At 40.5% G+C, this 25355-nt stretch overlaps 2 protein-coding genes across 3 annotated transcripts; both read left to right on the forward strand.

Moving 5' to 3' along the window:
- The first annotated feature begins 261 nt into the window (after positions 1 to 261).
- On the forward strand, positions 262 to 11641 carry LOC137870132 (intestinal-type alkaline phosphatase-like). 2 transcript variants are annotated; one of them, XM_068707137.1, is made up of 11 exons: positions 262 to 355; positions 938 to 1066; positions 5619 to 5734; positions 6812 to 6986; positions 7677 to 7849; positions 8052 to 8186; positions 8275 to 8350; positions 9024 to 9158; positions 9424 to 9615; positions 9880 to 9996; positions 10901 to 11641. In XM_068707137.1, exons 1-11 carry the CDS (start codon positions 262 to 264, stop codon positions 11173 to 11175), a joined length of 1617 nt encoding a protein of 538 aa, XP_068563238.1. In that variant the 3' UTR covers positions 11176 to 11641. The 2 variants fall into 2 exon arrangements, with proteins under 2 accessions (XP_068563238.1, XP_068563240.1); XM_068707139.1 differs by having other exon boundaries at positions 941 to 1066.
- A 2383-nt stretch (positions 11642 to 14024) lies between these two features.
- Positions 14025 to 21192, forward strand: LOC137870133 (intestinal-type alkaline phosphatase-like). The gene is made up of 11 exons (XM_068707140.1): positions 14025 to 14125; positions 14542 to 14658; positions 15876 to 15991; positions 17217 to 17391; positions 17816 to 17988; positions 18444 to 18569; positions 18683 to 18752; positions 19060 to 19194; positions 19460 to 19651; positions 19779 to 19889; positions 20586 to 21192. Exons 1-11 carry the CDS (start codon positions 14050 to 14052, stop codon positions 20855 to 20857), a joined length of 1563 nt encoding a protein of 520 aa, XP_068563241.1. The 5' UTR covers positions 14025 to 14049; the 3' UTR covers positions 20858 to 21192.
- The last annotated feature ends 4163 nt before the right edge of the window (positions 21193 to 25355 follow it).

The following is a 25355-nucleotide window of genomic DNA, read 5'->3' on the forward strand; positions in this document are numbered from 1 at the left end:
AGCTTCTCTGTCTCTTCCTTTCTCTCTCTCCTCTGGCTCTTCCTCCTTCTCTCACATTTTCCCGTCCCTCTTTTATGGCTCTAAGCCTATGAGCTGGCTTGGGCCCTTCCTTACTACACACCCAGCGGGGCTTTAAAAAGGCAGGGCCAGAGGTCTTAGCAGCCACACTTACTCTCTGCCTGTGCCTCTTTGGGTCTCGGTGTGCTGCACTGAAAGCCGGCTGTGTCAACCTCTCCAGCCTCCAGGTTGCTCGGATTAGAGATGCAGACGCCACATTGCAGGGCCAACAATCTCCTGCTTATCCTTCTGGGCCCCATACTGTTGGCTGTGGTCCGGGCCGCTATGGAGAGCCAAGGTGAGGAGACGACAGACTTATTATTGCTGCCTGCGGTTGGGATATTAGTAGCATTTTGTGGGCAGACAAATGGACGTGCAAGCAGGTAACCTCAACCTGGGAAAGGGTGAGTGTGTGAGGACAGACTGTGCTTGAGAACTTTAACTGCGAAAAGTGTGTGTTAATATATTTTTGCCTGTGACTACCTGTTTATGTAAATTGTGGGGTTGGCTGTTTGTCTTTCTGTTGTTTTTTCGTGTGCGGCAGGAGGAATGTTCCTGTTTGACCTCCTTCACTGTGACTCTGTGGGCATGAATGGACATAAACCAAAGTGTCTTCTTTGCTTTTTTTTGACATTTTGACACCTCTTGAGAAACCTCTTGTAACCCAAGGCCAAATATAATTCAAAGTGTCAGAAGAAGACAGAGAAAGATGCATGAGTGTGCAGGCACCCAGAGAAACCCTGGAATTCACTTGGAGCTTTTATGTACTGGAGCTTTACAATTCCACGCATGCATAGACCACAATGCAAAATCTCTGAGATCCCATATGCATCCACAATCCCCACATACCCATCTCATTCATATATGTGTTTCCACATAGCAGCACTGTATGAACTTGAGAGAGAACCAGCCTATTGGGATGCTCAGGCCAGGGCAACACTGGATGCTGCGCTGAGACTCCGCCCTCGGGAGCACCAGGCCAAGAACCTCATCCTGTTCCTCGGCGACGGTAGGTCATGCTATTATTATGAAATCTATTCCGGCAAACATTCAACACTGACTTGGCTGTGATATAAGTTTGAAAAGGCTACTTCCAGCCTCAATGACAAATACAGCTCAATATTCAATGCAAGACAGTGCTCAAGTGTATTCAGTGTTTACTGTGCTCAGAATGGATAGAGGGGAAGTCGTTTGGACAGCGAACTGTGAGTGACTGGTAGAGTAGGTGTGTCTATATTTGGGAAAGCTGATGTAGTAAAACTTTGGATAGCTTTAGTCAATTGTTCAAATGCTTAAAATCGGTTACGTTTGTGTAGACTTGACAAGAAAACTTGTGTGAGTAATGAATCAAGTAGAAAGCCATTAATCTCACGTCTCATCTCTTACCTGGTTCCTGACAATGAGTGGTCTCTAAACCAAGAAGTTTCAGATGCCTAAACTTAAAGTTTCATTGAGAGATACGTTTATCCGAATGTGACCACGGGCTACGGCAAGGCCCGGATTGGGTTTAAAATTGACAGTGCACTGCACCTTTCTAATACCGGCTCAAACCACTAAAAAGCCCACCGATTCGCTTTAAGGGTACATGTGGCAGTGAATGATTTACTGAGACCAAGGATTACAACATTTAACACCTTAACAGGGTATTAAAATACAGGAAGTCCATAACATCTAATAGGTTAAAAACAATAAAAAGGTATATATCTAATATACAGATTATAATAAAAGAGGGTAATTTAATGAACTAACTACCAACACAAAACCAAGCAACACAACACCATGAATACAACTAAATTGATAACTTAAACAAAACAGCAGTGGTAGTCAACATCTCTGCTGCCTGCTCACTGCACAACCCCCATCCAGAAAGGTCGACGGGGAAGTGAGAATCTCTATGGAGCTGGACCGAGAGTAAAATGAGACAAAGGGTGAAACCCACAGCAAATATGCCTCAACTTAAGAAGCTAAAGTTCACAGAGAGAGGGAAAGACGCAGCTCATGGTATGGCTTATATATGGTGGACCAAACAAATTGGGAAGTAGGAGGGGCTAATTGATTGGTAATCAAAAGAACTACTAGTCACCAGAAGTCATAAGTACATTTCCTTTTCCAAACAAGCATCTAAGAGCATGAAGCAGAGCATAACTCAGAGCCAAAGTACAGTGCAGAAACAAGAAAAACAGTTAGTGCTATAAGTAATACGAATACAATAAGTGCAACAAGCTATTATGAATACAATAAGTGCTAAGTGGAAGGCTCAGGGTAGCACTTCCTGAAGAGGTGGGTTTTCAGCCTGCGCCGAAAGATGGGCAGCGACTCCGCTGTCCTGACGTCAGTGGGAAGTTCATTCCACCACTGTGGGGCCAGGACAGAAAACAGCCGTGACCGGGTCGATCGGCCGCCAGGACCTCTGAGCGACGGGGCAACCAATTGCCCCGAGGCAGCAGAGCGAAGTGGTCGGGCGGGGGTGTAAGGCTTGACCATGGCCTGGAGATAGGAAGGAGCTGTTCCTTTCACTGCCCTGTAGGCTAGCACCAGAGTCTTAAACTGGATGCGAGCTCTTACAGGGAGCCAGTGTAGAGAACGGAGAAAGGAAGCTGTGTGGGAGAACTTGGGGCGATTGAACACCAGGCGAGCTGCGGCTTTCTGGACAAGCTCCAGAGGTCTGATGGCCGACGCCGGGGCTCCGGCGAGTAGAGAGTTGCAGTAGTCCAGACGGGAGATGACAAGAGCCTGGATGAGAACCTGCGCCGTCTCGTCAGTCAGGAAGGGACGAATCCTCCTGATGTTGTAGAGCAGGAATCTGCAGGAGCGTGTAACGGATGAAATGTTTGCCGAGAATGACAGTTGGTCATCCAGGGTCACACCCAGGTTCCTCGCAGTCCGAGTTGGCGTCACCACGGTATCATCAATGGTGATGGACAGGTCCCGGTGCGGGCAACCCTTCCCCGGGAGGAACAGTAGCTCAGTTTTGTCCAGGTTGAGCTTGAGGTGGTGTGTTGTCATCCACTTCGAGATGTCAGCCAAACACGCAGCGATGCGCGTCTCCACTTGGGTGTCACCGGGGGGAAATGACAAGACCAGCTGGGTGTCATCGGCATAACAATGGTAGGAGAAGTCATGCGAGCGAATAACAGAACCCAGAGATGTTGTGTAGAGCGAGAAGAGAAGGGGGCCCAGGACTGACCCTTGCGGAACCCCCGTAGTCAGCATGCGTGGTTCCGACACGGCCCCCCTCCAGGTCACCTGGTAGGATCAACCCGTCAGGTAGGATGCAAACAGGGAGAGTGCAGTAGCCCAGGAGAAACATTTCATTACCGGCTACACTAACAATGGATCAAATGATGAAGTGTAATGTGATAGTGGTCACTCACAGTGACCAACCCACAGACTCCTGACTACAGTTCCCCCTTGGCTTACGAAGCAAATTAATGCCTTTCAGCTCATTGTTTTGATTAGTAAAGTTAGGAACTAGCTTTTGAACATAATGGAACATTTTGCAGCTTATAAAACAGATATTTCCCTCTGGAGTTGGTGGAGACCAAATCAGAGCTAGAGTGAATGCTGGACGTACCAAAAGATGTTGTAAGTTCACAAACTGCACTTTATTTGTTGTCAAAGTACATGTTGAACTTGACATTGCATTTTTGTGTGAGTGCATTTTCTTCCCCACAAAGCACCAGCAAAGCAGATTTTGGACTAGTTATATTGTGCATTGTTTACATCCATCTTTCTTGCTAGCATTCTTCCTCTTCACTGCCTTTGTTAGCAAATTTCTACATTTTTTGGCACCATGAACTGCTGATCAGCTGAATAGCGTGAAACCAACTGTATGATGTGAGTCACGCCACCCGGGTGCTTGTGCATGTACATCCTCATGCACGCATTATTCAAACAAAATTTGGACCCATGTATAAAAACATTGTGCTATAGAGTTAGTGCTCAGCAACTTCATAGGTTATATTACAGGTATAATATGCAGGAATGTCCTTAAAAAAGCAATGTATAAACTCATTTGAAAAGAAACCCTCTCCAGTAACATTTTTGACCCACTAGAAGTGTGTGGTATTGTACTCTGCCTGTATGTTCTCTTTACTTGTTATTTTGCTGTTTGTGGTGTTTCTGGGCATTGGTAAAGGGCCTTTAGGCTTCATGTGGAGGTGTAACCCCCAGCCAGTAACAGCGTTCAGGGTCTGCAGCCCATTCAGGTTGACAAATGATCCGCTTTGTCCCACCGCTTGATGTCTGATACCAAGGCACGAGTCCCCTATTTATCTCGGTCAGATACGAAGCAGCCGTATAGATGGATGAGAATAAGTTGTGACATCGCTGTGTTTTCCCCTGCTCCTCTCTCACCTCTGCTGTGTGCAGAGTAGCTCTGTGTCTGTTTACCGAGACACACACACACAAACAGAGAGGACAGGATGAAGCTTGCCCTTGGGCTGCATTTATTTGTACTTTAGAACGTAACTGCTGTGAAATAATTAGAAATTAACATTTTATTTAGTTCACTGCTTTGTCCTTGTTAATGCTGCTCCTTCTCCTCATTCACTCCATAGCTTGCTCGACCATCGCCGCTGTCTCTCACTTGCTCGCTCATTGGGCTGAATTGAATTCTGTGTGTTTACAAACAGCATCCGACAAATGTAACATATTATAACTTTAAGGTGGCAGGAGCTGGTTGTCACCCTGAGGATCCACTCCTGTTGTGTTATAGTGTAACTGGCATTTCAGGCTACTGTCAAAGGTACAACTACTGCCAGTTGGGGAAATTTTCCATCTGGATCGGATTTGATTGGAAAATTCTTTACAATAATTGTCACTGGTGTGATATATTTACAGCTGATGAGGCATGATATATTTTTTTTAAAGGGGAGCTGTTTAACGGAACAGAGATTTAAGAGTGAAGTTTTCTGTGAACCACTAGAATATCTGCTTTAAATCAGACCTACTTAGTCACATTTCTGGGTGGTCGAGGCTGAGTTTTCTTTGCGCATCGCTCCAGTAATGCCCAGAGCATGTTCTCGGTTTTATGACTATGATGTTGAAGGGAGGGTGCATCACTGTGACATGGGTTTTGTAAAGTATGGTTTTCAAAGTCAAGAGTGAAATACACGAGAGGACCACAGGAAGAGATAAAGTCTGTTAATTGTTTTAGAAAAGGCAAATACTGTATGTTTCATGTAATATACATAGCAGCTATACAGCTAGACATCTATACAGTATGGTTGACCAATAATGGTCTGATTACTAGTTTGTTTGAAAGTGTAGTTCTCCTAGAAAACAGCCTTTAATGACCTATCCATTAGTGGATTCAGTTGATTCCTTGACATGCTTTCATTTAGTTTGTTTAGAGAATTACTGAATTTTTTTTGTTCTTCAATCTGAGTCTGAGCTTTTAAAACATACACATTTTAATAAATTTGGTCTGGATTTTTTGAAATGTTCACAACAGGGCAGTATTCTGGGCACAGTGTCAGTTTCTGTAAGATCTGACAGATATGTCAGTACACTGAGATAATGAAGCTCAGTGACGATACCTGTAAATCATTGTCTCCCAGGGATGGGTGTGTCCACAGTGACGGCAGCTCGAATCCTGCGAGGTCAGATGGAGGGCGGATCAGGGGAGGAGACAATGCTCGCCATGGACACCTTCCCATATGTGGCCCTGTCAAAGGTGACAGCACAACACTGTTGACCTGTAGCTCATCAGGCATTATTCATTAACAAATTATCCAAATGTTGACTACAATACCATTTCTAATGTGAAAGAGCCAGTAGGGTTTCATCATGTAACTTCAGCTGTTTTATTAATTATTTTTCCATTTCTTAGAAAAAAGAGTATTTTATAATTAATTCTGTGTCTATACTGTCACGATGAGTATATTTTTCAGTGCTATGTGAACTGTGTGTGTGAAGACAAAGTAATGCAGAGGTCACAGAGTGCAAGGCCATAGTAAAAAAAATCACTTTGGCCTGTTAACATGTCCTAACTATTAAAGTTTTTTTAATTACTTATATATAAAGATAAATTACTTATTACTGTCCTTTTTTCTCATTTAAACTTATAATTGGCTATTATAAATCAAATGTTATTAAGGAGACGTCACATCACATGAAAAGCTATAATAAATGACAAATCCTAATCAGAACAGGAACATGTACAGATGTCACTGGTAAATGATGAATGTGTGTATATATGTTATTCAGGCATGTGTATTTATGTATCTGTGGTTCCTTGGTAAATCAGTACAGTGTGACACATGGAGAAAGAGGTAGAAAAAGGAGTGAGAGTGGATAAATGAAGGGTGGGTCAGGGGCTGTGTGTGTGTGTGTGTGTGTGTGTGTGTGTGTGTGTGTGTGTGTGTGTGTGTGTGTGTGTGTGTGTGTGTGTGTGTGGTTGTGTGTTAATTTTTTTACATGCTTTGGTCTTTTAACATGTTGCAGCTTGCCTCACACCATCCCGCTCCGACTTAAATCGTCAAACCTATGGTATTAAGGGATTTAGCTAAAAACAGCACTTTAACTGAAAATGCTGACATTGTGGTAGAAACAGGTTGAATTCAGCTTCATGGACGAGTATAAACCCTGAATTATTGTGACTTAAGTGTAAGTGATAGTGTGACTTAGTCTGAGTTTTCAGCGTCCTTTGTGTCTCTGTGTTCTAACCTATATAAAAAATGAAGATACTACTTCAAATACATGTTTATTTCCTGTCCTTTACTTTAAAGGTGTTTGTGCCTCTACTCCACAGACCTACAGCGTGGATAAGCAGGTAGCAGACAGCGCCAGCACAGCTACCGCCTACCACTGTGGGGTGAAGGCCAACGCTAAAACAGTGGGGCTTAGTGCTAACGCAGTGGCCTACGAGTGTAACACCACCTTCGGTAACGAGGTCTTCTCAGTTCTACGACGTGCTAAAGCTCAAGGTAAAGACACCTTCTGGCTTGGCTAAGTATGGTGGGTGTGCTGTGTACTAGAAAGGTCAATTGGTTTGAATTACATTCTTATCTCAAGATATGCAATTACTATATGTGCCTTAAAATAATATACAAGGAATAAAGTTCATCTGTTTCCTACTACTTGAGCGTCACTAGCTGTAATTCAATGTTCAGAATATGTTTACTTGAGAAATCAAGGCATGTTCGTGATTCATTTGTGAAGGATCTTTAGTCCTTTAGTATTTAAAAAATATTATACTCACTATATTTGTGTCTGCTATGTGATATTTTTTTCTATAGTCTGCATACATCTTTATACTGAAATATTTCCAAAAAGCCATAATGTTTTAACTATACAAAGTTTCTAGAAGGCAACACTTTGTTTTTAAAGATGAACTTCAAAGGGTGGTGCCAATAAAGCAATGTCGTCCAAAGGCAACCATTTTTTTAAATAAAATGATTAATCATTGGAGCAGCAAGCACTGCACAATATATGTAAAAAGCATTAATTTCCATTTTTAATTTCCGTAGAAACAAACTTTCCCAGAGAACAATAAGTCATATGGTTAACTGAATCCTCTTATACCTCTTTCAGTTGACTTCATTACATAACCAGGAAGGACTCATTAAGAACTAAACTGTTACACTTTGATTTGAATGTCTCTCTGCTTTGTCCAGGTAAATCAGTTGGTGTAGTGACCACCACCCGTGTCCAGCATGCATCCCCGGCCGCTGCTTATGCCCACTCTGTCAGCCGCAGTTGGTACAGTGATGCAGATCTTCCTTCCAGCGCCCGCCGACAGGGCTGTGTTGATATTGCCACCCAACTGGTCACCAATGTTGATATTGATGTATGTAGAACAACTCCGTTTGGTACATTTATTTTGTTAAGAGTAGGAAAATTAAGTTAAACACTTGATGGTTTATTAAATCAACAGTTATGTGAAAAACACTGCGCTCTATTGTTAGGGCAGTATAGTTCTTCAGTACAATGACCATCATAGACTACTAAATATAATGATCCCATTCTGCCTGGTGTCCCTTTTTATTAAGGTGATTCTGGGGGGAGGGAGGATGTACATGACACCAAAAGGAACTCCAGACCCCGAGTACCCTACCTCCAACTCTCGCAAGGGGGACCGCAAAGACAAGAGGAACCTCATTGACGTGTGGCTGAAGGCTAAACCAGTAGGATTAATTAACATTGCGTTTGGATATTTCCATATATTTTAAGAAATGATTCAAAGATTCAAGTGTCTTCTGGTTTGATTTTCAGAACAAGAAATCACGCTATGTTTGGCACAGGAAGGAGTTTGATGAGATAAATGTTAAAGCTACTGACCGACTCATGGGTGGGTATATTAACACAGGTAGCAAAAAAAACACAATATATAACAGTGCATGCACACAGTATGCACACACACAGTATGCACACACACACACACACACACACACACACACACACACACACACACACACACACACACACAATATACTACTCAGGTATAGACAGGTAGGGCTTCTTTTCAGTTATGAAACATTCTTAGTGGCTTAGAAACAAGAGGATTCCAGTAAATTCAGCTTGCATCTTTACAGTAGTCATGATAGCCTAAAGTCACAGTTAGCTGGTCTTACCACCCATAACTACAACAATACAAATCAAAAGGCATATCCCTTGCTGTGAACTATGTGAATACAGATGTAACAGAATATTATTTGTATTATTAGCATGATTGGAGCATGTTTTTGATCAATGGAATAGCTCGCCTGAAATTGTATAGAAACAGTAATAGCATATGCATTAATGTGGGATGATTTATATACAAATTAATTTGTATATAATGTACGAATACAAATGACCAGCTTGTATTTTACGTCTTCAGTCTTGTGTTTTCTCTCACTCTGTTCATTAGCTCTGCCAGTATAGATTTAACTCAGTATTACCACCTTACAATGCCAAATGATTTATTCTTTTGATTCTACAGTCCCTACAAAATATAATTTCCTTCTTTATGTTGGTTTCAGGTCTGTTTGAGCCAAAGGACATGCGATTTGAGGTTTTCCGGAACAGCACACGTGACCCCTCCATTGTGGAGATGACAGAGAAAGCCATACAAATCCTCAGCAAGAATCCGAAAGGATACTTCCTGTTTGTGGAAGATGAGTACCTAATCAACAGTCCTCTAATGTAAAATCTCATCAAGCTTGTCATGATGAGAGTGTTATCAGATTTTAAGAATACAAGGTTGTCAATATAAAACTGGGAATTCATTCTGTAATTTTTAAAATTTAAGGGAAAAAAACCATATAGCATAATCTTACAGGCATTTTCCTTTTAGCGTCTACTAAAATGAGTCCAGTGTAGTTGTACTAGTGAGATGTTTTGAGGCAGGTCTAATTCCCTTGTTTTGTGCTTTTATGTTACGAGGGAGAATTGATCATGGCCACCATGATGGCATTGCCAAATTGGCACTGACAGAAGCTGTGATGTTTGACCGAGCCATTCAGCGTGCTGCGCAGCTAACAAGGGAATCTGATACTCTCACTGTGGTCACTGCTGACCACTCCCACGTCTTCACTTTTGGCGGTAGCACACCTCGAGGGAATCCCATCTTTGGTATGGTTCAACACAAACACTTGAATGCAGTCCAGATTGAAATTGGCAGGAAAATCATACTAAGAAATATGAGATTTACAAACTAAAGTAAAGAATTTGGATTCAGATGCAAACCCTACATCAAAAATAGTAGACTTTGAAGCTTCAGTTTTGTATTTGTCTCTTAAAGTACATGCAAGTCTGTATGCTTGTTTTGCCTCTAAAAAATAATGTGACCGATGTATTATTTATTATTCAACTTCTCTGCCATTTTTTGTCATTCAGGCCTTGCACCAAAGAAAGCTGATGACAAAATGCCTTTCACCAGTATCCTGTACGCCAACGGCCCCGGTTATGTCCATGTAAATGGAACCAGAGGGAACATCACAATGGTGGATTACTGTAAGCACAAACTAATGTATTTCAGATGTGGCACTCGTCTGCGCTGATGTGTGTACAGAAAGAGTGAACTGATGTGGTTACGGCTGACTCATGCCTGTGTTTTGCTCTGGAAAGCAAAGATGACATATGATGTTCATGTCATTGCTGTCCTCTGTTCTGCTCTCAACATAGGCCTTAACTACTTAAAAAAAGCTATTTGTATTTCTTTGTGGAACACTGGACAGCAATGATCCAGTTCCTCCTCCTCTTGTTCTGCACCATTCGCTTTAATCTTTGCATGAGTGTGTATACTTGAAGGTGGAAATACCACTGTTCAGGGATGAAATACCTTTTAAAACCCACAATTTTGTCTTTTTGAATGGACTGGCGTCACTTTATGTTTTTGGAACCATAGTTCAAAAATGCACTCTCAACCCATCTGGCATCTTAAGTAAACATGCATTTAAAAGTGAGGGATTAATTTCTAAAACTTTATGTATCCATCTGGATAAATATGAAGCATTGTAAAAGTCAGCATTTATATTCTGATGAAGACTATGTTAGTTAGTTATTTTGTCCACCATGTGGAATTAAAAAAAGCTGTCATTTCATCAAAATTATTTAATAATATTCTGAGTGTTGAAAATAATTGCATTTAATAAGGTAAATTACAGAAGACTTGCAAAACATAATTTCATTGGCAACAGCCTATAAGGTGAAAATAATCGTATAGCTATCCAAAGGTACTCTCTAGAGTGGATGATATATGACACAGTCAAAGTGAAGTTAATCTGGACAGGCATCATGGTTCATTTATGGTGACATATTCTATAACAGCATCTGTTTTGTATTAACAGTTGATGATCCAAGCAGCGTTGCCTAAAACAGTGTTTGGTTACATTCTACATAACACGTTTCTCTCCAGACGATGAGGAGTACATGCAGCAGGCTGCCGTCCCATTGGATGCTGAGACGCACGGCGGGGAGGATGTGGCTATCTACGCCAAAGGCCCAATGGCTCACCTCATTCATGGGGTAAAAGAGCAGAACTACGTGGCACATGTCATGGCCTACGCTGCCTGCTTGGAGCCCTACAAGAACTGCCCTCCTCACCCCCACAGCCGCACCTCGAGCGGGTGTGTGAACACAACCTCGAGCCTTCTGCTTGGCCTGCTTAGCCTCCTCTGGTTACTCAGATGACCCCCAAACACACACACATCAACACAAACACTTACACAAATACATTGTATGCATACAGCAATGCAGACACTTGATGCACTTAACATTTATTGAGTACATGCACACACAATCACTGTATGCACACAGGCTGGCAAGTCAGAACACAGGCACAAGGATAGACACATACAGTACTGTATGTGTTAACAGAAATACTCACAAACATCGTGATCACCCAGTGTATATTCACATGAGCTTGTAACCTCGAGTGAATCCAAAATGCAGGCTTTAACATGCATGTAGTAGCTCTTATTCAGATACAAACATACAAACAGGCAGGCATTGCAGGCTAGAACATAGACAAATATGCAAACATTAATTTTCACAAAGGTGGCTCTATAAGAAACACTTCATGCAACTTTTATCATTGCAGAGCCAGCTGCATTTACTTCATAAGGACTATTTCAAGCCTGTACTTAGAACATGACTACTAACTTGCACTAACAATATTTTTAGTTAGCTTGATTTGTATACTCTTCTTGTTTTCCAACGTTAAATACATACTTTGTGAGCACTGTGCTCGCTAAGAGCTAACACTTGCAAGGAGCTGTAATGTATTTACATACAGTATTAATGTGAGGCTTTACCCAGAATAACTTGAAACAAGCAAGCAGGCTGAGGGCTCACTGTTCATCTTGTGGACATTTAGACACACAGCTGCTGATGTACATGTGCTGATCGTCATTGTCCGGATGGAATGAATGACTATATGATGGTAACAGAAACCTGAACTATGAGCCATCGTGCCGTGCCAAGCTGCAACACCAACAGACCTTACGAGAACTCATGAAGATGCTGTACCTCTTTCAGGAGTGAAAAATATGTAACTTTTATTTTTTTTTATCAAGTTTGTATCTTGACCTCATTGGTTCCAAATGGTAAATCTGTTTTCTGCTGGATCACTTGTAATGTAACACATGTAATCTATTTGGATTGTACATGAATGTATTTTGTAAGCAAATATTTTTATCAATGTATTTTTATACTGCTTTGCAAATGTTACTTAAATAAGCATTTCAACTTTTTCTTGGTGAGTCCTTTCTCCAATTCAACAAATTGCTAAAAATATACATATATGAACATGAACATTCTCATGCAAAAAGCAATTAGGTGACCATGGCATCAACAAAATGCAGCAATAAACAGGAGAGTTTAGTGCATTTTTGCATTAATTCATACACTTCCTATAATTATGGCACACTATAACAACAGAGAAAATAATCTCATATTTAATTCTAACATCCCACTTCACAATTGAAGGCGTGCTTTGAAGCTTATGCCCACACAGCAACCTATATGATAAACAGGTCTGCTGCGGTTCTCTCCAACTACCGTCCCATCTCAAACCTGTCTTTCTTTGCAAAGGTCTTGCAAAAGGTTGTCAACCACCAGCTCCATGAAACTTTCCAGTCTGAGTTCAGATTGTCCTTACCAGGCCTACCAACCAAAACTATTCAGAGGTTATAATATGTCCAAAGCAATGCCGCAGCTGACAAGCATGTGAGATGTGCCCTCTTGTTGCTGGGGCCTTGCTTGTGGAATCAGCTCACAGGAACAATTAGGGCCTCAGACTCACTCACTGTTTTTAAATCTAATCTAGAGTAAAAATGGATGATAAAGCAGGGTATGCTTTTAGGCGGGCTACCTTGTGATTGACAGGTGGCTACAACACAACTACAACACAACTACCAGAGCCATATACAGCGACTGTATGCCACTCCTCTGCAGTCCAAATATGGTCGCTTTAGTTCACTGGTTGCAAAAAGCCAAGATGGTGACGGCTGTTGGAAAAATATGTTATGTCTTAGTAACTGAAAAACATGCTGTGTAACCTTTTCAATATAGCCATTACCTTGCAAACCGCAGAATGTTTTAGAAGACAGATAACACATCCGCTTCAAGGAAGTGCGCGCCAGGGCAGCGCCCACACAGTCACACCATCGACATCTGTATCAAAGAAGATAAAGAAGAACTGGTTCAAACCTTCATCACACCCTGTTATGAAGCTTGTTTGTCACAGTGTATAAAAGACAGAGACTGGTGTGAAACTTGGTGTTGAGTAGAATTTTTCTAACACGGCCAAAATCCAAGATGGCAACGGCCAAAATGGCAGTCCACAAACCAATGGGTGACGTCACGGTCACTACGTATACAGTCTATTGAATCACATGTTCCTCTCTGCCTTCCCCTAGGGTCCTGACTCATACTGTATGTGTTTACTTTTGAAATTTGTTTTTTATAAATCTTGTTTACATTTCAGTCTTGAAATATTTTGTTAATGATTTCATTCTTTATAATTGCATATTTCTTTTTTGTAAATTGGTCAGTTTTAATGTTGTACTATATTTGTTGTTACCCTGTATGTGAAGCATCTGATATTTGGTTGTATTTTAAAGTTTGCTATATAAATTAAATTCCTTATTATTAGTATTATAATAAATGTTTTTTTTGTTAGTTTTTTTCTGTTAAAGAACAGAGTTAATATAAGATGTATATTGTAGAATTGCAATGCAATATATCATAATGTAGTAAAACCATAAAACACTGTAATCATCATCATCACATGAATATTTATAGTGGCTATAAAACTTTTTTATTTTTGAGTAAAGCTGCTTCAGGTTAACATTCAACATAAAGTGTGCCTTTGTACGTTACCAGAAAAAGAAAAACCGATAACTGAAACATTAGATCACAGTTTAGATCAATGATTATGAAACCTCATGGCCATTTTATGGCTCACGTTGAAAGGCTCCTCCATGTGCCCTTTGCTCCTTGCCTGCAACTATAAAGGACAAGTACTTCAGTGCTTTTTTTTTTTATTCACATGCAGTCAACGCCATGGCCAGCCAACATAAACTTATTTTTACTGGATTATTGATTTTTATTTCAGTGCAGTGGACTTTGTCCATTTCAGGTAAGAACTGTTACATATTGCTGCTGTTAGACAAAAATTAGGTATCTGCAGAAACTAAGAATTCTCCCTTTCAGATGTCACGTTAGACTTATACAACTGGATTTCAAGGACAACATAAAGACATGGCCTGTTCCAGCACACAAACAGTGTAAATAGTTATACGGGCTAAATAATGATAATAGTTCTTTTACTCATTTGTTACAACAATGTTATATATAATATAGTGTGTCTATAAAAAGCAATGACATAATCAGCCTTAGTTTTTAATTCTCATTCATCTTAATGGTATCTTGGGATCATGGGAAAAAACTATACAAATCACCTGGATGGCCCATATAGATTTAAAATTTAAAAGCACATTTAATTAAGTCACTTCTGATTGTGTATAACACTATATTGTCTTTTCTTGATTTTAGAGGAAGAGCTCCATGCCAGCTACTGGAACGACAAAGCGAGACAGGCTCTTCACACCGCCCTGAATGTTCAGCCTAATATTCAACAAGCCAAGAACATCATCCTCTTCCTGGGGGATGGTGAGTCTTTTCCCAGCATTAAAGCCATTTCTTTCATTTGTAGAGCATTTTTCCTTTCAGTTCAGTTCATTTGTTTAGGCAAAAAGAAGCCATTAACACTTGAAAGTGTGAGTCTCGTCATTATTATGGTGTAGTTCACCAAGGTAGAGAGAGAATTCAATGCAAACCAAATGCACTACATGACCCCTGAGAGCAAGGAGATGAATGTTGACATCTGATCACCAGTAGTTATTACTGCTTGGAAAGCCAAGCGTAACAAAATAAACTGAAGCTAAACCACAGTCTACACTGTATGTCTAGCTATTTCCACACGTGTTCTTAACTGATCTGAACATCAACAAAGGTAAATCGTTGCAACAGGTTTAGAAAACTGTTCCATGCATTTTAGAAACTGGTCGCCTATTAAATTAGTTCCAACACCCCTTTAGTACTTAAATCTCTGAACTGGTAGGGTTACTGATTTATTAGCCATGGCACACACAGATAAAGTAATCACTGCTGTGTACTTGCTTCTGTTAACTCCATGATTCAAGATCAGAATCTGTCAGCACAAATTAATTGATCAATTATGGATTTATGGTTACAACTGCCTCCACCTCAACCCACATAACTGCTGATAACAACATATTTAAGATTTTATCAGTGTTTGGGATTGATCAGTAACATTTAATCACCTCATAAGTGACATGTTTGTGAAAACAAGTTGTGCCGGTAATGACTTGGGACTTTAGCAACTGACAGTACATTTTATTAAACATTTTGCAGATCTATGTTGAAATACAATACAAAGAAATGTTTAATCTAATGGTTAACTTGATAAACATAATGACCTCCTGGGAAAATATAGACTAAGAAAAATAGGTCATTTGTTTTAGCAAATGTAGGTCCTAACATTAGATGCAGAAGGAATTTAGCTAGACTAAAAATCCCTAAAGACTCCCAAGCTCTGACAACAAATGTTGGACAGGATGCCCTGGATTTTCATGAGATATATTAAAAAGTATAATCAAGTTTGTAAAGGAGTAGAAATGTGGAATATTGCTGTTTTTGCTTTGCATATTCTCCACCATTTGTGATTGTAAATACCTCAGATGTCTTTCGGCACCTTTTAAACTCTCGTATCAGTTGAGCCTTATGAGGTTCACGGTGCACAATGGCAGCCCTGTGCCTGCCAAGCCTGTTCTTTAACACTCAGGTGTGTCTCCACCTGTTTCCAGGTATGGGAGTAACAACAGTGACTGCTGCCAGGATCCTCAAAGGCCAGTTGGCAGGAAAATCTGGGGAGGAGACCAGTCTGGTTATGGATACCTTTCCTCACCTGGCGCTGTCTAAGGTCAGCCCACTCTCCCTGACACATTCAGACTTCTATGTGTATTTAAACTTTCTGAATGAGGATAAGATGCGTGCACTTGTGGTGAAAATATCATGAAATAATCTCATGTACTGACTCAGTGTTGTATAAGGACAATAATAATTGTAAAGCAAGGACATACAGTGTCACAGGCATCCAGTTCCAATGATGTTCAGCAGAATTGTCATGTGTAGACTATATCATTCCAATTGACAGCCACTCAAATTAGATAACCATTTTCATTGTAATTTCTAGATACATCAATTTTGTAAAATACAACATATTTATTGCATCATCATGAAGCCGAGTATCCATTAAAGCAACTCACAATTACTTCTTAGACTATATAGCTTATCCTTGTAGTTATAGCTCATATTGTAGTTAGTGATGATGATTTATCTAATTGTATTGTATAAATTAACTTATTAACACCAATATTGGCGATCATCTTTTTTTTTATTCACTTAATGCTTTTTACCTGGGGTGGACAATTTGAATCCCCCTTCTACATGGTTAGCAGGAGTTCGATTACTTTGATTCTTTTTCAAAGTCTTATGCCCCTCTTAACAAAAGGGTTACCAAGGAGTAAGTTTGGCACAAACTGATATTTGACAATTTGATTAGAAATCAACAAAACAGACTTCACTACAGAAGGCTACATTAAACCACACTAACAAGCCAATTATATGTTTTGCTTCTTTTGCTGAATGTGGGGAAAGATTTTAGTTTGAATGTGAACAGGCTGTATTATAATGTCATTATAATCATGTCATGGTGACACAAGCAGCCTGTTATCAATATATCTTGGGTCTGACTCTTGGCCTGTAACACTGGCTAACACAATTTCATCAAAATCCATGAAATGCCAATGAATCCTGAAATGCAGTGTTGTCAGCATGAATACTATGAAGATTACATGTGTCTTCCATGGACGCAATATATGGTGAAAGCGCTGAATTGAGTTTAGGCAAGTAAAATAACTTAAACTCCAAATGCCAGGTGTTTTATTACAAAGACAATAACTCAATTACAGTTATTAATGTTCCTAAACTCAAGTGTATTGCTTGTTTGAGTTGAGGGTACATGTACATGCCCACCTAGTCCAAAGGATATAATCTGAGTGTAAGTAACTGGAAAGAGCACTTGCTAAATGCCTGAGATGATAAATACTCACGTTAATTTGTGTGAATCTATTTGGCCCCTGCAGACGTACAATGTGGACCAGCAGATGCCAGACAGCGCTGGCACAGCCACAGCTTACTTGTGTGGTGTAAAGGCCAATTATGGCACCCTGGGTGTCACTGCCGCCACCCCAAGGGGCAACTGTAGCGCTACCTATGGGAACGAAGTCACATCAGTTTTGAACCGTGCCAAGAAAGCAGGTAGGATCAGCTTCACACAGCTTTACTTTATATTGTATTCATGCTCTCATACTGTTAAGATGAGTCTTTGTTGTCGTGTTATTCACTAAGGACATTTAGTCAGACAGGTCAGTATTACTCTGTACATATACGTTTTTGCTGGTTTGTACATGTTAAGAGGATGTAAGGTAAAACCTTTTCTGAATTCAAGAGCCTATCAAATGTGAATAATAGGACAGTTCACAGTGTTTGCCTGCTTGGCTCTTTATCCAAATACAAAATTATCTTAAGTGGAATCTGCATTTTGTCCACAGATAATATCTGTATTCACTGTGGTGTGATTTTTGGTGGTAAATAACATATCATAAGTGTACAGTATATATATCTATGTCAGTATTTACAGTCTGAAAAAAATGTTGACCACAGCTGCTCTGTGTTTTTGCAGGAAAGTCTGTGGGAATTGTCACTACAACCAGAGTGCAGCACGCCTCTCCTGGTGCAAACTACGCTCACACTGCCAACCGAAACTGGTATTCTGACTCCGACCTCACCTCTGAGGCAATCCAAAATGGCTGCCGTGACATTGCTTACCAGCTGGTTCATAACACAGAGATAGATGTAAGTCTTAATATAATTCTGAAGCAGAACATCAGAGCAGCGACTCAATAGAATTCATAACTATGGCTATGCATATAGGTATGTACAACCTAGTCAGAAAATGACACCTGTCAGATGAGCCAAGACCAAACAGCAAGTCTAGTTCTCTTGATTTACTAATTCTTGGTTTTCTGTACCCAAAAATGTCTTTGACAAAATTGAAACAAATCATTCTTACCAAGCCATACCATACATATAACATATAACAACTTGATCGTTAACATGGGATTTGATGATTACCTTGCAATAAAATGAACTAGCATCCCAAACAATGTTTGTTTGGAAAACGCATGTAGAGTAAACCAACGAGATGGTAAAGCTTATAGTTGGAATATCACTCTGGATTAGAGAATCTGCTAAAAGCTTAAAATGCAAAGTATGAAATATATAACTGTCACTGTGTCATTTGATTCCAGGTCATTCTTGGTGGAGGTCGTCAGTACATGTTTTCGACAGCCACGCAAGACCCTGAGTATCCATCTTATAAAGGAGACCGTAATGATGGACAAAATCTTGTTGCGGAGTGGTTAAAAAACAAAAAGGTAAATGGTCCCTCTGGCTGCAACTACAATTTTCAATTGTTAAAAAAAGTTTCCTCCCCCAACCCTTCCACAGACTTCCAATTTATGTGTTTGTTTTTATTCTTTACCAACAGAATGCTAAATATGTTTGGAACAAAGCTGATTTTGATGCCATCAATCCTGCAAATACGGACTTCCTGATAGGTAAGATGTTCAATTTCATTCACCATTTTGACAATCGATGAATCATTGAAGACACTTTTCAATAAAACCACTAAAGGTTTGCCTGAGCTGTCCTTGGACAAACTGGTTTGATAAAACAGGGTCTTAGTTAAAACTAATAAGATTATCTTCTATTATACAATCTCAGTTTATTTGCAATTTAGAGCCATAACACAAGTTGTTTTTATTTGTTTTTCAGGAAAAACTCAATGAGCTAACACTGCCAGCTCTATTAAAAACATTGGGAATGTGTTTCTTAGTTCTTCAAACTTGTTTTTGCTGGATTTAGGTCTCTTTGAGCCCAAAGACTGCCGCTACGAGTTGGAGCGTGATGCATCCATGGACCCTTCCCTTACAGAGATGATGGAGAAAGCAATTAAGATTCTCAGCAAGAACCCAAAGGGATTTTACCTCTTTGTAGAAGATAAGTGTTATTGTTTTCTATACATATTTAATACGTATTATAAATTAACTGTTAAAAGTTAAACACACTAAGCTCAAAACCATTGAACACTGAAACCTCTCCCACACTTCAAATAGAAGATGTATTAGGTTTAAAACATATACTTTTGAAGTTATGTTACAGTAAATACGTGGTACATCAATGGGAGTTAAAAAACAAAACAGATCACTAATATGAGAGATATTCTGCTGATGCTTATTTGAGAATTGCTTTCTTTTGGATTTAAGCGGAAGAATTGACCATGGTCACCACGGAGGGATGGCCAAAAGAGCTCTCTATGAGACTGTTGAGTTTGACCGGGCGATCGGGCGAGCAGCTGAACTCACCAGTGAGCTAGACACCCTGTCTGTGGTCACTGCTGACCACTCCCATGTCTTTGCCTTTGGAGGATATTCTGCCAGAGGAAACTCTGTTTTAGGTAAAATGTACTCTTAGAATTTGATAAGAGCTGAGCTGATGGAGGTTTTATAATAAAAAAAATTAAAAACATCTGCTTTCCAGGTTTGAATAAACCTGTAGATGCCAATTTGTTCTGTGATTTACAGGAGTGTCTCGGTCAATAGCTGACGACAACAAGCACTACACTACTGCTGTGTATGGAAATGGACCAGGATTCCAGAATGGAACACGCCCCGATATGAATGAAACAATTTCATGTAAGTGAGACAAAGTCATTTAGTAGCTCCATCTTGTGGTGTAACAGCATACCTATTGTAGAGGCTCAAAGAGCCAAGTTGTGGTGTGACACAAATGTCACTATGAACCGGCACCTGCTCATTCATTTAAATATATGTATATGTGTTATAGCTTCAAGGAAATGTTGGTTCTTTTAAAAGGACAGCGATTGACTCGAGTGTAACACCTTTATCAATTTTATCCTATGAACTGTATACCAAATATTGTTTCTCTGCAGTGAGCATGTAGTATTTTGTACAACAGCAATACATATTTTTAAACAAACAAATAACAGAAGAACCAACAATAACTGTTATTATATTATCAGCATAACACGTAATCTATAATGCTCTAGAAAAACTTTAACTTTATCATTCTATAATAATTAAGAAATCAGTCAGTCAGTCAGTCGGTCCAAAAACTTGGTGCCATATACTTTAATTTACCTTAAACTGTTAACTTTGGGAATGATCCTTTACAACATAATGCAATTATATAGCTATGCAATGAATACTACAACTGTAAAACTTATCATATTTCATTTTCGCTGATACTGTGTCAAAGATCTGATTAAGTAGTTAAGTACCATTTAGTTGCATTGGATTTCATTGTCGTTTTGAAATTTTTCTATGTGCCAGAAAACTGCTATAATGCTCCTTTGTCCTTTTCTTCCTCAGCGGATAATGATTATCTTCAGCAGGCTCCTGTCCCTCTTGACTCAGAGACCCACGGCATAGAAGATGTAGCCATCTTTGCAAAAGGACCCATGTCACATCTTTTCCACGGGGTCCAGGAGCAGAACTACATTGCCCACGTCATTGCTTATGCTGCCTGCCTGGAGCCCTACGAGAACTGTGATCTGCCCCCATCCGACCATGCTGGATCCATCCACCCCAGCCTCCTGCTCCTCCTGATGAGCCTCCTTCTCCTCTCCCTCTGCTCTGTCTGAGATGACAGCCAATGGAAAATTTGTCCTGACCTTTGAATAGCTGTGCTATCTGACATTTGATTAAACAAAGTATTGTTCTTTACACTGTATATTCTATGTTCTATTTAAGAGCTGTATAGTTGCACGACTTTGAGATCACTGACATTTTAAGTAATTTATTCTTGTTCAGAAAACCTTGTCATGAAATCAACCAGTTAATCAAACACAACCGTAATTTTATTGTTCTTATATGACAATAAAGCTCTTGATTAATAGATAGATGGATTGATTATGCATTCATGTCATTACTGCATAGAGCCATGAATTGTAACACTCCATTAAAATTGTTGCTGTGATTCTTTTATCAGTCTTTATTTCACGTAATTTTCTCTTTTCATGTTTGAAGATGTGAGGCTTTTATTTCTTCTTACAAAACATTGACAGAGTATGTTATCAAGGAAACTGTTTTTTCACCATAGCGAGAGTGTTTGTTTGTGTTCCAGGCAATCTGCAGGTGTTCCCTCTTTAGATAGACAGAAGAGCAGAGCGTGCTGTTAGAGTGTCTTTAAAAGGCCCTTTGGTAGCCTGTTTCTTTGCTTACGGCCATACCACCCTGAACACGCCCCTTTCAGGAAGTAGACAGAGTGGTGAATTGTTTGGCATGAGGTGCAGCTCTGATTTCAAAAACTGAGGTTTTGGTGGTTTAGTTGATCTTTTTTTTTTTTGATTTTTGGATCACTGCTTGGAGAAAGTGAGTTTAGTTTTAACTTTAAGTAACTTTTTGGCTTTTTGATTTTTTCGGAGTGACATAATGGCTGCTGATTAAGGACTGGCAACAACAGAGAACTGGAACAAAGGAACAGAAAACATGTATGGAAAAGCCCTGACAGTGAGTGCTGAAATCATTGGTGATGAAGACCTGAGTGTGATGGAGTTTTTGAAGGAAGTAAAAGAAACATGTGGAAGTGTGGTGGGATGCAGAGTGTTGGGTGGCGACAAATATGAGGTCACACTGGGAACAAACACTGCAAAGGAGAAGATAATGGACGGGTTCAAAATGAAAGGAAACAGTGTTATTGCAAAAGAACTGCATAACGATGAACTGGTGGTTTCATTTTTGAACCTCCCCGTTTACACTACTGACAAAGACATAATGACGAAATTGGCTGGGTGGGGTGTGAGAGTCATCTCCCCCATCAAGAGGAGATATTGGCCGGGTACGGACGTGGTGGATGGGACAAGATACATGAAGGTTAAATTCAATGAACGAGTTGTGTCCCTGCCTTACTCTGCGAAGTTTGAGACTGCTGAAGGAGCTGGCTACTTCAGAGTGATACACGACCGTCAAGTCAAAGTGTCCCGGCTGGGCATACAGCCGGGACACATTTTAAGAGACTATCCGGAATTCAGATGCCACAGATGTCACGTGCAGGGCCACTATGCCAGAGAGTGTGCCCGGGGGGAGGAAGGAGAAGGTGGAGGAGGAAGGAGCTGTGAGACACCTGAGCAGGAGCGGAAGGAAGGAGGAGATGAGCAACAGAGAGGAGAAGAACAAGAGGAGAGAACCGACGGAGAGCTGAACAGCTGCAGTGAGGTGGACGAAAGCGGAGCGGAGGAGGAGGAGGAGGAGGAAGAGGAGGAGGGAACGATGGAAGAGGATGGGAAGAAAGAAGGAGAGGAAGAGGTCGAGGTTGAGAAGGAGGCCGGTGACGAGACGGGGAGGAGCGGAAGCAGTGTGAACAGAGATCGGGGGGCTGAGAGTGAAGGAAAGAAACCAAGCAGAGGGAGAGAGGAAGATGGAGGAGAGAAGAACGAGCAAAAGAGTGGGATGACTAGGGAGAGAAGTGAAGACAAAGAAAAGGAAAAGGGGGAAACTGCTAGTAAAAGACAGACAGGAGAGAAGAAAGGAGAGGAGCTAATGATACAAGACATTGATGGGGATAATATGAAGGAAATAATAGCAAACAGGAAAGTGCCAGGGGGGAGGAAGGAGGCGAGAGAGGGTAAAATTAAATGTAAAAAGCCATAGTGATGATTTATCTTCCTTTCTTTTCATGTATACTATTAATGGTGTCTGTTACTTCCTTCAATGCAAATGGTTTAAGGACTGGATACAGGAGAAACCAAGCCTTGATGATGTGCAAGGCGGACATTATATGCTTGCAAGAGACACATTGGGATGGGAAATGTGTGAAAGAGTTAGAGACAGAGTGGATGGGAGACGTATATGTAAACAATGGAGAGATTAATTCTAAGGGTGTAGCTATTTTAGTCAAAAGGGGAGAAATTGAGAATGTGAGGAAATGTGAGGATGATGGTGATGGGAGAGTGATAGGGATTATTTTTGAGCACCTGGGAAAGGAATACAAAGTATTGAATGTGTATGCACCAAATGAGGAAAAGGAGAGAAAGGAGTTTTTTAAGAGAATGGCCGGAATGTGTGGGAAAGAATGTATAATTGAGGGTGACTTTAATGTGTGAAGGCTGGATGCATCTGCGAGTGTGTGTTTTAAAAGCGACTCCTCAAGAAAAGTGTTGGAAGAGGTAATGAGAGCGAATGGCCTGGTAGATGTGTGGAGGGAAAAGAATCCAAGAGGCCGGGTATTTACAAGGAGACAGATGGTGAAAGGCAAATTGAAACAGAGTAGGATAGATTTAGTTTTGAGTATGGAGAGTCTAGCAAGTAAAATAGGGAAAATCGATTATAAGGTAACTACTCTTAGTGACCATATGGTATTAAGATTTAGATTAGAGAATGGGTGCGAGAGGAGGGGGGGAGGTGTGTGGTGCCTGAATCGGATGTTGCTCAAGGAAGAAAGGTACAAGAGAAAAGTGAGAGAATGTATAAGGAGGAGAAAGAATGAGAGTATGTATGAGGATGATATGGGGAGGTGGTGGGAGGAGATGAAGGAGGAGCTCAAGAACTTGAGCATGAGCTACAGTAGGGACAGGAATAGAAGGGAAAGGGAGAGAGAAAGGAGACTAACGGAAGAGTTAGTTAGAGAGGCAGAGAGGGTGGACCAGGTGGCAGGGCATGCATTAGAACGGTATAATAAAATCAAAGATGAACTGGAGGAGGTAGAACAGAAGAGGTGCATGGGAGCAATAGTTAGAAGTAGGGCTAGATATGTGATCGAGGGAGAGAAATGTACAGCATTCTTTTTAGGGTTAGAGAGGACAAAACAGAAAAATAATTATTTGAGGCAGGTGGATGGGAAAAATGGAGAAAAGATAACAGCTTTCGTAGGGATAGTTGAAAGAGTAGAATAATTCGAAGATGCGAAGGAGATGTGTGAAGGGGAGATAGGGATAGGTGAAATAGAAGCAGCCATAGTAGGGTTAGGTAGGAATAAGAGTCCAGGGTTAGATGGTTTAGTGGGAGAGTTTTATATGGAGTTTAAGGAGGAACTAGTGCCACTGCTAGACAGAGTGTTTAAATGGATAGACCAGAAGAATGAGATGCCGGTCAGTATGTCGACAGGGTTAATTAGTATTATATACAAGAAAGGGAGTAGGGACAGACTAGAAAACTATATGCCACTTAGCTGTTTAAACAGTGACTATAAAATATTAGCAAAAGTACTGGCGAATAGGATTAAGAGGGTGATAGGGACACGCAGGCTTACAGTATACCGGGGGAGGGATATAGCAGACACAATCAGCAGCATTAGGGACACAATAGAACACATGAAGGGAGGGAAGGGGGGAATAGTGATGAGTTTAGATTTGAACAAAGCTTTTGATAGGGTAGATCATGGGTACCTATATGGAGTATTAGAAAAAGTAGGGTTTGGGCATAGGTTGGTAGGATGGATTAAAAGATTGTATGATAAGGCTGTTAGTTGTGTCAAAATTAATGGGATAGTCACAAGTAAGTTTAGATTAGAGAGGTCGATCAGACAAGGGTGTCCATTGTCTGCTCTGCTGTACTCACTAGCAGCAGAGCCATTAGCTGCACTGCTGAAGCAAAATAAAAATGTCAGAGGCATAGACTTACCAGGAGGGCAGACGAGTCTATTGTACCAGTATGCGGATGACACAACAGTAACAGTACAAGATAGTGAAAGTGTCCATGAGGTTATAAAAAGTGTGGACGTTTATGGTAGAGCATCAGGAGCAAAGGTAAACATAGAAAAGTCAGAAGTTATGTATGTTGGAGTCAATAGAGAAGGGAGAAAGGATATAGGATTGAAAGAGAGGAAGGATTATTTTAAGGTGTTAGGGGTGAATTTAGGGGTAGAAGGCAGAGAAGGGAGAGACATGCAGTATGAAGGGATAATGAATAGCATAAGGAAGACTTTAGGGTTCTGGAGACTGAGAAAGTTGAAATTGAAAGGGAAGGTGGTGGTAGTGAATGCCCTGATAATGAGCAAACTGGTATATGCAATGACTGTGTTGGATGTGCCTGGACGAGTGCTAAAGGAGACAGAGAAAATGGTGAGTGAGTTTCTCTGGGGTGGGAGAGGAGTTAGAATAGCCAGGGAAGTGATGGAAAATGAATACAAGGATGGTGGATTGG

The sequence above is a fragment of the Cebidichthys violaceus genome, unplaced genomic scaffold, assembly GCF_023349555.1.
Source record: "Cebidichthys violaceus isolate CVI_PGR_0920_01 unplaced genomic scaffold, fCebVio1.0.p SCAF_13, whole genome shotgun sequence".
In the NCBI taxonomy this organism is placed as follows: domain Eukaryota; kingdom Metazoa; phylum Chordata; class Actinopteri; order Perciformes; family Stichaeidae; genus Cebidichthys; species Cebidichthys violaceus.